The 15,121-nt window shown below is 52.9% G+C and overlaps 5 protein-coding genes across 5 annotated transcripts; 4 read left to right on the forward strand and 1 right to left on the reverse strand.

Annotated features, from left to right (window-relative positions):
* Window positions 1-912: 912 nt before the first annotated feature.
* Window positions 913-1,708, forward strand: CCOS01_03391 (uncharacterized protein; the record flags this gene model as incomplete). Its single annotated transcript, XM_060451577.1, has 2 exons — window positions 913-1,010; window positions 1,183-1,708. 2 exons carry the CDS (start codon window positions 913-915, stop codon window positions 1,706-1,708), a joined length of 624 nt encoding a protein of 207 aa, XP_060317842.1.
* An 835-nt stretch (window positions 1,709-2,543) lies between these two features.
* Window positions 2,544-8,103, forward strand: CCOS01_03392 (kinesin motor domain-containing protein; the record flags this gene model as incomplete). The annotated part of the gene is made up of 4 exons (XM_060451578.1): window positions 2,544-2,709; window positions 2,828-3,151; window positions 3,242-7,476; window positions 7,528-8,103. 4 exons carry the CDS (start codon window positions 2,544-2,546, stop codon window positions 8,101-8,103), a joined length of 5,301 nt encoding a protein of 1,766 aa, XP_060317843.1.
* Window positions 8,104-8,941: 838 nt separating this feature from the next.
* On the reverse strand, window positions 8,942-9,577 carry CCOS01_03393 (6-O-methylguanine DNA methyltransferase; the record flags this gene model as incomplete). The annotated part of the gene is made up of 3 exons (XM_060451579.1): window positions 8,942-9,086; window positions 9,187-9,310; window positions 9,463-9,577. The coding sequence occupies 3 exons, from the start codon at window positions 9,575-9,577 to the stop codon at window positions 8,942-8,944; spliced, it is 384 nt and encodes a 127-aa protein (XP_060317844.1).
* A 733-nt stretch (window positions 9,578-10,310) lies between these two features.
* Window positions 10,311-12,363, forward strand: CCOS01_03394 (uncharacterized protein; the record flags this gene model as incomplete). The annotated part of the gene is made up of 4 exons (XM_060451580.1): window positions 10,311-11,211; window positions 11,350-11,592; window positions 11,782-12,086; window positions 12,292-12,363. The coding sequence occupies 4 exons, from the start codon at window positions 10,311-10,313 to the stop codon at window positions 12,361-12,363; spliced, it is 1,521 nt and encodes a 506-aa protein (XP_060317845.1).
* A 1,553-nt stretch (window positions 12,364-13,916) lies between these two features.
* On the forward strand, window positions 13,917-14,831 carry CCOS01_03395 (uncharacterized protein; the record flags this gene model as incomplete). The annotated part of the gene is made up of 1 exon (XM_060451581.1): window positions 13,917-14,831. The coding sequence occupies one exon, from the start codon at window positions 13,917-13,919 to the stop codon at window positions 14,829-14,831; it is 915 nt and encodes a 304-aa protein (XP_060317846.1).
* Between the last annotated feature and the right edge of the window lie 290 nt (window positions 14,832-15,121).

Genomic DNA, 15,121 nt, shown 5'->3' on the forward strand with positions numbered 1-15,121 from the left:
GTGCAGCAGACCAAGCAGCCCTCCACGTCCCTCCTGCTCGTTTCTTAACAGACCACAAACGAAGATAACTGGGGTCTGAGATGACTAAGGCCTGATCAGGCAAGGCGTCTTTCTTAGGTGCCCCGCTTGGCATCCCCCCGGCCCACCCCTGGTCTGAATGTCGGGTCTAAGTGGCTTGGCCACTTCCGCTCGGTCGCTGCCCCACCTTTCGCTTCCTTCCCCTTCTGCACTTTCTTTCCTTTCGCTGTGCATCGCTTTTCGTTGGATGGAAAATGGTGGTGGTTTTTGAAGCTATCGAGACAAGGTAGCGAATAAACGGCATTCCACATCATTTACACAATAATTGGCATCAAGACCGGGCTTGCAGTCGTCGACGTCGGTGGCCTCTAGCTCTCACAAGCGGAAAGAAGAAAGAAGGGGCCAGCAGCCGTACACTGGCACGACTGGATCAAAGCTCTGCTACGGAATGCAGTCAAGAAAAAGGGAAGCCCGGGATAACACGGCCCTCTCTCATCAGTGGATGGACCATCCCATCTTATCCTGCCCATTCCATGATCCATCCAATCCCCTGTCCTGGACCCTGGTTTTGTATCGCTAGAGTCAGGACCGGACTCTCTGCCGTTGTCTCTCTGGATATTGCAGCTGGAGATAGGTCTTGCCAATAGTGATGGCTTCTCGATAATTAAGCACTTAAGCTAAGGTCGACAGCAATAAGACCGGCATAGACTGGGACTGGGACGAGCGGTCTAGAGAATTTCAACGTCCTTTGCCGAGTCTTATTTATTCTTCTATTCATGATACGAGGTACTAGGTAATTAGGTAACTTGTCATTGTTTAATGGCAATGCGAGGTGACGAGTTTGGGGGAAGTAGAGGAGGAACTCATTGTTTGTGCCTCTCCTCCTGCCACTCAATGCTCCCATTTATTGCTCTTTCCGTGCCAAAACCTCCCATTCCGCGAGGTGCTCCTGGCACGTCCAAAGTACTTAACGGAGTACAATTGGCAAGAAGGAACGTCAATCACTCAGCCGTTTCGTTCTTTCCTCTTTTCCTTCATTCCACCCGTGATTACAGGTACGAATAACTTCTTCCTGTCTACCGCCTCCCTTCCTTCTTTGACCCGTGGACTAAGGTATTCATCTTTCGCCATTTTTGCTCTTTCCCCCTCACCATTCTCCTGCAGTCCTCCTCCTCTCCGACTACATACATGCTTTTCCCCCCACAACCCACCTGGCAGGCAGTCATCTGGTCGGATATCGCGACTCAGAAGCGGTCCATACCTGTCACGACGATCCGCCGGGGATTATTTCGCACTCGACCTGATTCAGTCCAGAAGCAGCAACAGACAGGAGTCCCCAAGTCGGCCCCCCTTGAGCCCTTCTGCTGCCATTCCCGAATCGGCCCAGGAGACATTCGACTGTGAGAACGGGCGCATCCGTCACATCTCGCGCCACCCAATCACAGCCCACCATCGACGCGCTCCTAATTTGCGAGACATCCACACCACACCCCCGGCCTGTCTGCTGCGTTCTACTTTCTGCTGCCAACCTGGGTACGGAGTACCTACCACAGTGCCACCTCTTCGACTCTGTCGACACTTCTTTCGCCTCTGGAGAATAAACACGACTGACGGTTGGGTTCCCCTGTTCCTTCTCTCGACCTCTCCTCTAGGTACCTTACTCTCCCACCCCTGGCCCTCGCCAGTCTAACCATTCCCAGGTCCCAGTCCGGCCCAGCCCATTGTGAGGTGTCTGCCACAAGGAGGCGGACTCGGCACAGAAGAGCAGTCCACCGCAGCGTTGCGAACCCCCAATCCCAATTCGCCGTCTACCTGAGTAGCTTGTCCACGCATGCCCCCTCCACACTGCTCGGCCAGCAGAACCCGCAACAAAACACTCCAACATCCCGGGCTACCCTTTCCTACGAATATCTCCAACAATCTCGCGCGCGTCCCAAGCAACGCCAGACAACGCATTGCTCCCGCAACGCAACACGACGACGGGCTCCCAGAGAGCCATAGGCGACCCGTCCTTGCTGTTGCTTGTTTTCATTTGGCTTCCTCGACATTTCGACACGATACTCGGTACCATATGACGCCTTTGTTCTTTCACTTCCACCGAGCTGCTGTTGCTGCGCTGCCGCTTTTGTGGTGAATCCGAAAAAAAAAAGAGTAGCCTTCCATCACTCCTTCACAGCCAACACAAAATACACAATCCGCCGCCCCACGATAGCATAAGAAGTAGTGCACCGGAAACAGCTTCTCTTCCCCTCTACGGACAGATAGGACCCTCCACACGCTCGCGCAATCCGTCACCCGTCGATTCGATCACACTTTTGAGACAACGGCACAACTGCACCAGATACCGAACAGTGCTTCATACCCTCCGCATACAGGGTTCGAGCCTGGGGATCAGGACTGCACAATCCCGACACCCCGTTCGTTCTACCGTTTGCCTTGCGCGCGATTAACCTTATACAAGGAGGAACGCATTCCGCTCGCGCACCCGATCCGAGAAACCCCTTCCTCTCTTTCGCTTTCCCATCATGGCCAGCTCACCGCCGGCCTCCCCTGGGAATCATCTGCCCCAAAGACCGCTGAGCGCAATGGTGCGACCATCACCACGGAGCAACAGCCGTCTGAGCATGACGAGCAAACATGGCGGTGGCAGCAAAGCCTCCGACGAAGACTCCCGGACGGCCGTCAAAGTCGGTAAGTGTGCCAGTTCCCATCTCCGGTGCTGTTCGTCACTTGTCTGAACATTGCGCGGCACCTCCCCTTTCATGCCGGCGTATCATCACACCACTAACCTCGTTCCCTTTCTACGTAGCCGTGCGTGTTCGACCGCCTCTGAAACCCACAGATCCAGGCTACGAATTAATTCCTCAACGATTTCAAAGATCCATGGCTCAGGTGACATCGAACACGAGCTTGGCAATCGACTCACCACAAGGAAGGAAACTCTTCGTATTTGATCGCGTTTTTGGCTCCGACGTTGAACAAGAAGGCATTTGGGACTACTTGCAGGATTGCGTCGGCGCTTTCATCCAGGGCTACAATGTGTCGCTGTTGGCGTATGGCCAGTCTGGCGCGGGAAAGTCGTACACGATGGGTACATCAGGTCCTATCGATCAGGACGACCTCGAGGTGATGGGTTAGTTACACTGCGTCGTGTTACCGTGCTACTCGGTTATCTGCGAAGCTCTCCGGCTTCTACAAACCCCCAAGCTGACCTTGTTCTTAGGCGTTATCCCCCGAGCGGCGACGGCTTTGTTCGAAAAGCTCGACGGCCCGAAGAAGCAAGCGAATCGTGGCTCCATGTCTCAGCTGAGAGCACCACACAGATACTCCGCCCAACCAACATCGACCTCAGCAGCGGACAGGACATGGTCTTTGAAAGCAACATACCTCGAAATCTACAACGAGCAACTGCGCGATCTGCTTCTTCCTGACCACGTTCCACAACACGAGCGTGGCAACGTCACAATCCGCGAAGATGTCAAGGGGAACATTATCCTTACCGGCCTGCGACAGGTTGAAATTAACTCAGTGGAGGACCTCATGAATGCATTGAATTTCGGCTCAACCCTCCGACAGACAGATGCGACGGCCATTAACGCCAGGTCTTCCCGGTCCCACGCCGTGTTCAGTCTCAACTTGGTGCAGCGGAAGAGCGGCCTGCAGGGCTCAAATGGGGCCGAAAAGCGTTTCTCCGTGCCCATCGAAGCTATGACGGGATCCGAGACCTGGGTTACCACAGACAGCAAGCTCCATTTTGTCGATCTGGCAGGTAGTGAGCGGCTGAAGAACACTGGCGCACAGGGCGAGCGTGCCAAGGAAGGTATTTCTATCAACGCTGGCCTGGCTGCGCTCGGAAAGGTCATTTCACAGCTCTCATCACGACAGGCCGGGTCACACGTCTCTTATCGCGACTCCAAACTCACCCGTCTACTCCAAGACTCGCTCGGTGGAAATGCCATCACGTACATGATTGCCTGCGTGACGCCTGCCGAGTTCCATCTCAGCGAAACATTAAACACCGTCCAATATGCACAGAGGGCCCGAGCCATCCAAAGTAAGCCACGGATTCAGCAGGTGGAGGAGGGTGACAAACAGGCCATCATTGATCGTCTGAAGGCGGAGGTTGCCTTCCTGCGCGAGCAAGTCCGCAGCGCGGAGCGAGGCGGGGGCGAGAGGCGCATCGCCTCCACGGGCGAGCGGTCTGAGCGACAAAATGAGCGTGAAAGCGAACTGCAAAATCAGCTTCTGGACGTCCAAGAAAACTACACGACCCTGAGTCAACGTCACGCGAAGCTTATTGCTGAGATGGCTAAGGCCCGCGACAACGAAGCTGCCGAGAACAATCAACACGAGGAGTCCATGGGTGACACGGCTACAGAGAGACTGAATCGATCAAACTCATTCGCTGCTGCAGTCGAGCAAGTCGTGCTCGAGTACGAGAAGACCATTCAAACTCTGGAGCAATCGCTATCCAGCACGCGCGGCACACTCGCCAATACCGAGGCAAATCTGCTAGAAAAAGAGACCAAGTGCACGTACATTGAGACCATCAACACACAGCTACAGGCGCGTTTGCAAAAACTCATGGATCGGGAAGCGAGTACGGAAAATTACCTCCACGACCTGGAGAACAAGCTGGACGGCCACACCTCTGGGGAGGAAAAGAACACGACGATTATTGTGGAACTTCGCAAGGAGATCTCGCGGATCAGAGAGAACGAAGCCTCTTGCGAGGACTACATTTCTACCTTGGAGGAGCGACTCGCCGAGGCCGACCAGGATGCCGAGCTGATGCAGCGTGAAATTGATCGACTAGAGCAGGTGATTGAGCGCCAGCGAAGTCTCGGAAAGCTGGACTCTCTGCTTCACGAGCTGGACCACATTCAAGGCGATAGCAAAGTTCCAGATCCAACTGCCGAAGCATCGAACGGCGTTACGCGCCAAATTGCTGACCACACTCGTAGCCAGTCTCAGTCGCGTGTTATCCGCATGAGCCAGAATGATATCATTCCTGAGCATGCCGAAGAAGAAGCCGCGGCGGCAGCTGAGGCAACAGGTCCCGCTCAAAACGGCGATCACATCGAAAATGGCACCAATGTTGTGACACCTGATGCGAAGGAGAACCTTCAGGCTGATATCAACGACTACCCACCTCACAGCCCTGCTCAGTCCAAATTTGTGCACGACAAGCTGGAGAACGTCACTCAGGAGCTCATCGACTTAAGGGTAGAGCATGAGACCACGGTCAACGAATACGACCTTCTGCACTCCAAGTACGAGGAAGCCCTACGCACTTTGGCAGAGCTTCAGGACACTATCGACGAGTCTCGCCACCCCGAACGCAAGGTCCGAGATTCTATGATGTCTGTCACTTCTCCCACCCTGACTCGACCACCCTCGTTCTTCTCCGACGCCAGGTCGAGTGATCTCAAAGACGGCGGCCAATTTTCATCACGCTCTCTTTCATCGGAGCTTTCGTCGGCGTTGGAGTCGCCTGCCACCATTGATCCGTCTGATGCCGAGACATCAGTGACTGCAAAGCCCGAGTCGGGTCCCGAACATTTGTCAACGGAGGATCTCATGCACCAGGATCTCCTGGCGACGGAGGTTGAGAGGTTTAAGACTCTTGCTGCCGAGAAGGAGGATGCAGAGAAGGAGCTGGCCGAGAAATACACACAGCTTGAACAGAAGCACCACGAAGCCCTGGATATGCTGGAGGAGCTGAAGACCGAAGTTGCCCAAGCAAAGGCATTGGAGGCGTCGTCGCCACGAACTGGCCAACCCGTCATTCGCCGCAAATCCAGCCAAAATGTTATGATTATCGACCGCGCTCATCGATCTTTTGCGTCGCTCCGCAACATTGCCGCAGACAACTTCGAAGGCCAGCCTGATGTTATGCAAAACTTCGAGCTTAACCTCAACGCAGCCATGCACGAGCTGCATGCTCGATCGGAGCGCATTCAGGAGCTCGAGGCTGACATTGCGTCCGCCAAGAAAGAGATGGAGACTAAGATGGCTCTGATTTCTGGGCTCACTCGTGAGCGATCTAGTTTGCAGGCGTCTCCGATGGACATGTCGATGATCTCCACCCTGAAGAACCAACTCGAGGCCAACGAGAAGCAGATGGCAGAAATGAGAGAAAATCATGAAGCCACCGAGAAGAAGCTTATGGCCGAGCTCGAAACATTGCGCACTGCTGTGAGGGATGCTCCTGCTGTGGGTGAAGCCCCTGAAGGTACTACCGAGACCGTTGTTGCGACCGCCGCGGCCGGCGCCGTTGCCGACATCCCCATGGCATCGACCGAGATGACCAACACCGAAACGAGATCTTTGCAGACCACAGAGGAGAACGACAAGAAGATCACCGAATTACAAGCCGAACTCACGGCATGGGAGACGAAGCACCAGACTGCCCTCAACACCTTACAAGAGACGGAGACGAGGATGAAGAGGACCATCGAAGAGCTCGAATCTGAAATTGTAGCGCTGAACACGCAGGCCTCCGCGCACTCCACTGCTCGGAGTGCTGAGGAAGTCAAGGAAATCGAGGAGAAGCACGAGACGCTGGTCAAGTCACTTCGCGACGAGATTGACGAGCACAAGGTTGCCATCACCACCAACTCTAGCAAGGTATCCGAACTGGAAGCAGCGCACGCTGCCACCAAGACGGAGCTGGAGGACGTCATCAGGGCCCGTAACTTGCATGAGACACAGGCGAAGACGCAGCAGAGCCTCATTACGAACCTGGAGAACCAGATTACAGCCCACGAACAGGCTCTCAAGACACACCAAGATGGTATGAAGCTGCTTCAGGAGAATCACGCAAAGGAGCTAGAGGAAATGAAGCAGATGGAGCAGAAGGGGTACGAGGAGCAAGTCGCAGTCCTACTCAATGAGCATGCGGAAAATGTCAGGGCCCTTGAATGCGAGCTTAATGACGCCCGGGAAGATCTCATGAAGGTCGCTACCCAAGTTGCATTCGCTCTTGGTCTCGACGTCAGCATCGAGAAGATCACAGAGCGTATCGACGACTTGATTGCCGACCAGAAGGCCTTGGGCGAGGAGCAGAAGAAATCGAGCGCAGCTGAGAAGCAGGTTGCCGAGTTGTCGACCGTTAACGACAACCTGGTCAAGGAACTTGAGCAGGCCAAATCGACGCTGACCGATCTCCTTACTGCGGAGGGTGAGCCCCTGAAAAGCCCTGCTCCTCTCCCCGATCAGCTGTCTGCTATTCGTAAGAAGATTTCAGACCTGCAGAGCCGGAACAAGAAGAACTCTCGCCTTGTGGAAGAGCTCGAGGATCAGCTACAGAGCAACTTTGATCAGGTCCAGATGACCAACAACCGCCTGTCCACGCTGCAGACAGAGCGCAACTCGCAAATTGAGGAAGCTCAGGCTGCCAAGTTCAAGGCTGAAAGCGAGCTTGATTCACTCAAGGCCGAATACGCGGCCCTCCAGGTATGTGCCATTCAAGTAGCTCGTTCTGTTTCAACTGCTAATGTAGTACAGGCCAAGATTGACGAAGCGTCCGCTTCTGGCCAAGTCCAACGATCCAACTCGATTAGCTCGCCGCTGCGGAAGAGCGCCTCTGTTGCATCTCTGCCCTCTCCACCGCCGGCCATTCCCTTGCCGCCGCTGCCCGGCGCGTCGTCCGGCCCCAACGGCACGGTGCCAAGCACACCCACTCAAGCAGGCCGACCAGGCAGCAAAGACAACATGGGCCCTGTCAACCAAATTCAAGAAGACCAGGAGGCTCGCATCCGCACCATCGAGAAGCATCTTCAGGCCGAGAAGCAACTCACTCAGACTCTGGAGGAGGCCCTCACCGACCTCGAGCGCCAGTCGAACAAGGTCAAGGCCGACAGTGATGCTTGGCGCAAGCGCTGCGTGGAGTTGGAGTCCGAGGTCAAGGAGCTCAAGGACCGTCCCGCGCCTACGCCGCAAGCCGACAACCGCTGGAGCTTGCACGCCGTTGAGGAGGAGCGCAAGAAGCGCCAGGCAGCCGAGGCACAGCAGCGTCTTCTTGAAGAGCGCATGAATGCACTGTCCAAGAAGAAGAAGAAGGGTTCCCTCAACTGCTTCTAGTTGAAGCCTTGTTGCTGGAACCTCGCATCTCGGAGGGACCGAGTCCGACTGGATTGACCTGTCTCGCATCATGGACATCGATTGGGCCGGGTTTTTGATTGTTTTTTTTTTCGGCGTGACAGGGCGTTCTCTTGATTTTCGTTTTTGCCGTTTACACTACCCCTCGCACCATATTGTATTTTGCGTTTGCGGCATTTTTCATGCTGGCCGACGATGATTCCCCTTACGCATGGCGAAACCCAGAAAGATTGGGCAGGAGTTTCTCATACTGGTGGCTCGTACGTGCTTTTTCTGCTGGGAGGGTATTGACGATGGACCACTCCTCTTTTTCAATACCACTACGCGACTTCGCTCATACGATATGCACCATCCAACCCTTCACTTCTCTTTGTTTCTATTCTAATTATTTCTCTTACATAACATTTTGTTTTTACGAATAGCAAGACCGACGTCGTGCACTAATGACGGCACGAGGGAAGGATGATGGTGGATGGGATGGTGATGGGTTGGAGACGGACCGGTTGCGTTTGGTGGCGGTCTCTCGAGGTGTTTGCGAGGCCGGGCTGGCTGCCTTTGGCTGCCTGACTACTCAAAGATGGTCTTGAGAGACAAGACGAGGGGGTAATTAGACACCTTGGCTAATGCTAGTTTTTGGCGCCCGCTAGAATGCCGTCGGTTGAATAAAAGTGGCTTGGAAGTTCACTCGTACTCCACGTGTCGCGCCTCGTGCCGCGCCTTTGCATTGACGATTAAAAAGACAGGTCCGTCCGCTTTGTGACCTTTCGGACTCTTTCGATGTTGAGACACGTCTGATTCAGAATCTTGACTGTATCTGCCTTCATTCTTCTTCAGAGGGGAGAACATCGGGAAACCAGCCGTAGGAACTGAAGTCGACCTGGAACTCGCCCATTGCCGTCCGCGAGACCTCGACGTCCTCGGCTTGTAGGGCTTCGGCTTGGTTTCGAGCACCTGACGGCTGGGAGCTAGTGAGAGATGTGATGTTAGGGGCGTTATGTACGTAAGTGAGCGTGAGTGTGATGGTGCGAAAATGGGTTGTAGGAGTGGGTAGTGAGGTGGATGTACCGTGGCGAAATGGTTCCTTTGGCGTTGATGACGCGCTGCCATGGGACGTTTTCGTTGTTGAAGCGGGATGCTGGGTCTGTGGGGAGGTGTTTGAGGCAGATGCCTACTTGACGGGGACGTTCGGCTTTGAAAGTTGTTAGTTGTTACCTGACAGGTTTTCTACATGAATGTCGCGTATAGTGCATGAATCGTGGGAGGGATGAAATTTGATGAATGGGGTTCCGGGTGAAGAGAGGGGGAGAGTGAAGGGGCGGAGTGAGGGAAAGAAGGACTCACGGGTTCCGACGAGTCTGGCGATGTGGCCGTAGGTTGTGACTTTGCCGACGGGAATTTCTTGCACTGCGGTGTAGACTGCGTGGAAGAAGGCTTCTGCTTCTTCTGTGCGTGCCATGGTTCTGAAAGATTGCTGATGGATTGTGAAGATTGGGAGGTTGGTGGTGAGAATCGGAGTGGTGATGAGACGAATGTGGACGATTTGGTGAAGATTGGTTTGGTGTTGTGCTGGACGTGAAGTCACTACTAACAATTATGCCCAGGTTAGCGCGGGAATGCATTGGCCTGATTGGGTAGGAGATGGATGCACTTTTGTTGCTACTTCACCTCACCTCTGCAAGCGCTCCGCAGATTAAAGTAGGTAGCAGGCGCATCACTTACTCTTCCTCCTAGATCAATAAGAATCATTGTGGTTTTCGAAATTGAATTTCATAGCCCATGGACTATATCTCCATGTTGTTTTAAGAAATACCATCGGTAATTGCCTTTATCTTCTTGGTGTCTCGTGGTGTTGGTTCCTCCCAGCGACGACGTGCACCGCCGGCCAATTACATGATCCCCTGAGACGCAGCAAGATGTATGGGCAGAGCCTCCTGCCATCGCTCAGCCCAGCTCAGCCTGCTTCTAGACACCGACCTTACCCCTCTTTTCCATCTCTGATGTTGTTCACCGGGAGGTCACAGTCAACATCACCAAAGTTCGCCAACGGTTGATCAGCCCGCCGCTTTTGTTACAAGCAGAAGGTCACCCTAACAGGCGAGTAGTCTTCCAACATCCTTCTTGTACACTAACTAACGTCGTCCAGACCTCAAAGTCGCGAGCGAATACCACAAACTATACGACGACCGACCATGTCCGATCCAGTAGGCTTCAGCTTCCAAGCCGACGTGGTGAACACGGCTTCTCTGGGACACGTCTTGACCGGGCGACTGCTCAAGGCCCTAAGCGATGGAGGTGTCGATACGTATGCCATGTGGGCAGCTGTACAGCTGGGAAAGCGTATACCAGTCCAGGATCTGCACCAGAGCTCATTGTATGCCCACATTATGTCGAAGAAGACATATCAATCGGTCCTATCCAAAGCGCTCAGCATCGGTTGGGGCCACTCGGCACCTGTGGCAGATTTGGCTCGAACTGTTGCTGGGACCAATGCTATCATTCTGATTGGCGCCCTCTCAACGGGATGCCAAGCCTTTGCGGCCGCCCAGTGTCTATCTGAGGTGATGGCAATCTACGGACTTGAGGCTGATATGCTGCCGAGTGTCGATGTGCTCAAGGGTTTGGTCAACTACTTGGCCCCATTCACCCAAGACCTCGGCTTCTCGAAGGTTTTCCAGCATATAACGAATCTTGCAGAGCGCGCGATCAGACTGGAAAATAGAGCCGTAGTAGGGCAGAAAAGAAGTTCCAGCAGAGACGGAAATGACATCTCCGATTCTCTCAATCAGTTCATAGGCATGGGTAGCGCTGCTTCCCTAGCTGGCGCCATCAAACAGCTCATTCACACATCTCAAAAGAAGCAGAGAGATTACATGACGCCCAAGATGCGCGGGTCATGGCTCCCAGCTTTTGCGAGCCATATACTGGGCATGGCTGTGGATGTTCGTTACAATCAAAAGATTGTATGGGCTAGCGGTGGTGAGCATGGGTACATTCTCTTTCAACTTGGTGACGAGTCTACAGCCCACGACGCTCTTCAGTTGTTCTCACAAGTCAGCGAAGTGATTGAAGACGACTACAACGAAGAAGGGGGTGAGCCCTTATTGAGGGTTGATTGTCTGATCGGAGAGGCCCTTGAAAGTCAGATCTACAAATGGCCGGAAATCGACAACGATGTCGCTAAATCTATTCGACATGCGATAAGATTTCTATCTTTCAACCTATTTAAAGAACTCAAAACCGGTTTTGACTCGCCCATGGACAGAACTTCCGCCTATTCTATAAAAGTGCCATTCGATGGTATGAGGGCATTGGAGAAGGTTTTGAATGTAATGGGCATCGATGTCGACTTGGACGAAGAAGCCCCAGCCTTTCCCCCCAGCCTCAACCTGGGAAACCCCGTCATCCTACAAATGACCAAAAACGAGGAGGCTGTCGTGGAGTCCCAAGGCCTTATCTTCCTTAACCCGATAAGTATAGTAGCGGTCGCTAAGAACTGTCGTATACATTCGTCAGCCTTCTCCAATGAGTCAGGCGCTAGCGAAAGGCGAGGAAGAATCGATTTGAGGACGGGCAAAACTAAACGCGCCAAGAAACGCATCCCTCCATTCCCTTGTGCCTGTAGGGCAGTCGGAAGGCTGATTTACTCTTTCGCGGCTACAGCCCTAGCGCTCATGTTTTGCACATTTGACGCCACGGAACTCAGAGTGCTGGAGGAAGTCATTGCGGGAGATATCATGACAAGCTGGATTCAACAACTCGTCGACGGTGGGCACATGGGCTTCCCACGTCAAGTCTTTCCGGAAGAATTCACGACAAGCTGGAACCCAATACTCGAAGACGAAACGTCCCTCTCTCTATCACCTTCATTCATCGATGAGAGAGAACCAGGCAGGGAGAGAAACCCAAGACGCTCCGGCAAATTGGTACCGTCGGACGAAGACATCTTCAATCACCTTGGGAAACTTGTTTGTTCTGACTATGCAATTAGATGGCTAAGTCCGACCGAAAACTCCACAGAAACAAATATCATTCTTGGGGTCTCGGGAAGAGCCTTCACCATCTACTACGCATGTATATTAGGAACTGACTGTTTTGATGTGTTTGGTAGAACCATCCACATTCGGTCCGGTCGGGCATCGGTGGCCGGAGCGTTTCGCAATGTCATTGTAGAACGACTATATCCTGACATGGAAGGCAACGGCCCTGATCCCACCAACGAGCTTGCAGAGGTTGTCTCCTTAGCGACCGGAACCACACTGGGACCACATCACAGACCTCCAGAAAGTAGGATTGCCATGGATGTGATTATCCAAGAAGAGATCGTGTATGTCCAATTGAAACTAGCAGGAAAGACGTCAGGACCAATGAAAGTCTCCTTCCAGCGTTGTATTTCTCGACTCACATCCTATTGGGCTGTTCCTAAATGCAATCATGAGAAAGATGGGCTGTATACTTTGGAAAATGACCAGGATGTGGTATTGAGTGGTTTCCAAGTGGCTTCTTTACGCCGACGAGACGCCGCAGAGGTGCTGGTGTACGCTTTACACGGGAATACGCTTGAACAGCTTCTTGTGTGTGGTTTGATGAAACGTGAGGTGGATAGATGGGTAGGACCTCCTGTTGAAAGGCATGTTGTCACTAGGCGTTGTGTCATTCAAGCTTCAGCTTGCCTCACGTGCTGCATTCGCTTGGCTCGCCAACCCGGTTATCTTCCGTGTATCGTAATGGGCGGTTGACAAGGAGCCAGTGTCTTTCTGCGATGCGAATACTTTGTAATATCATGCACTCTAGGTTATTACAATCGCAATCGACGTTGGAAAAAGACAGAGAAGGCCGATCTCGCCTCTTGGTTGGATTATCATACTCATGGCAGATGTTTCCTCATGTCACAATTGTTTGGGAGCCAGATTGATTGAGCTGGTAGTGAAGAAAACTTTTCTATGGGGACGATACCGAGAAATATGTTGATGAAACATTACACTTCTTCTACATATACACGTACCATGAGCAGGGCTACAGACCAAGCCATTACCAGGATATACTCAGGGAGAGAGGCCAGGTTTTCCGCTGATTGTCTGTCGTGAAAAGGCTCGTCACTGGGCTAGAAACTCTGTATTTACCTACGTGCGACAACGAGTAATTCAAGGCAACTGTTGGTATCTCTATCACAGGGATATTGGTCGATTGGTTCGAACCGTGGTTTTGACGAAGTAGGTCAATTGACTATATGATTCTGCTGCGTAGGTGTAGAAGGGAAGTTCCAACCGTAGGTTGGGCAGGCTGCGATAATCAGAAGTAGGGCCCGTAATTGGCCCCTGCGCGGGCTGCCGTACGTCGAGGTCGAATTGGACTTCCAATCCGACAGCAACATACAGCGGGCCTTAGATGACGGATCTCGGTAAAGTGTACATGCAAATTTGGCAGCTCTTATACCCGGATCCCCAGGTGACTATTGCCGTACGACCATGCTGGATCAACGAGTTCGGTTTCGGTGCAGAACATCCCGTCGACGGACCCGTCGTGATGATTGGAACCACTTAGATGCCATTAGACAGCTCCGACGTCGCATTGCCGACGCCGGACTTGGCCCGACGCCCCGCGTTCTCAACTCGACCTCTCCCCGGATCCACATTCATGGGGGCGGGGGCGGTACGACTCGGATACTGAATACGAGAAATCAGTGAAGAAAGCCGAAACAATCTCTTTCAAAACCCCCATTCCTCACACCTATTCAACTACGCAACCTCAAGTCCCAGATTCATCTCGCACATCAAATTTCGCTGAAAGTTTTGATCATGGAGTCATTCATAAAATCCAGGGATACCCGACCTCAACTCCTTCAGAGCCTCTTAGCCGCTCTTCCTCCACTCGACAAGTCCCTCGAAGAATTCCGCGACGTCGCAACTCTCTCAGATGGCTACAAAATTGATCTCCAAATTGTCCGCCCGCGCGGCGTAGACGAGTCGAACGCAGACCGGCCTCTCATCCTCCTATGGCCAGGTGGTGGTTTCATCGTTGCCGGCGTCGAGCCGACGACCCGGCCCGCGCGGGAATTTGCGCTTGAGTTCGGCGCTGTGGTGGTCAACGCGACTTACCGTCTCGCGCCTGAACATAAGTTTCCCAGGTCAGTCAAGGACGGTTGGGAGACTGCTGTATGGTTATCGAAGAATGCTAGTCGATTCGGCGGGGATATCAGCAAGGGCTTTATTGTCGGCGGGTGGTCTGCTGGTGCGAACATTGCCTCGGTTGTCAGCCAGAGGTCTGGTGTCGAGGGATTGAGCATTACTGGCACGCTTCTGGGAATACCATTCCTGCTTGTCAAGGAAATTGTGCCGGAGAAGTACGCCGAGGAGTGGGTTTCACGCGAGACCAACGCCGAATGGAGCCCGACTTTTACTACCGCTGTTATTAACGATGTGTCGAAGGCGTTGCAGGCGGAGATCAAGTCGCCATGGTACTCGCCTTTCAACGATCCTGAGGCCATCCCTAAATCACCCAAGGCTTATATTCAGGTTGGCGATCGAGACCCGTTGAGGGATGATGGGTTGATATATGCCAAAGTTTTGAAGGATAATGGAGTTGAGTCAAGAGTTGATAACTATCCTGACTGGGGACATCAAGGCTGGACTATCTTTGCTCCCCAAGACCAGCCTGCGGAGCTAGGGCCGAATACGATGAAGGGAATGAGGTGGCTTTTGGGGAAGGAGTAGACTTCAACCTGTTAAAGCGAAGTATCAGATCATTGTAGAAGGCTATGATAAGGCTATGGAATGTGTGCAGGGCAACATAGATAGAAGTAATGCGATGTCAGATCAAATGCCTCTAGCTAATGATGCGCTTAATTTCTTCAAGCCAAATCGAGCTAGTCATTCCCCGCGGTGGTTTGGTGTTATCATCTAGTAAATCACTCTATGCTCCCAACTTTGTGATGAAACTCTGGGTTTCTTCTACTTCACTAAATTTGAGAGAACACCGTGCAGACATTGTGGGCTCCATAGGG

Source organism: Colletotrichum costaricense (genome assembly GCF_030867565.1).
Source record: "Colletotrichum costaricense strain IMI 309622 chromosome Unknown Scaffold_3.1, whole genome shotgun sequence".
NCBI classification, from domain to species: domain Eukaryota; kingdom Fungi; phylum Ascomycota; class Sordariomycetes; order Glomerellales; family Glomerellaceae; genus Colletotrichum; species Colletotrichum costaricense.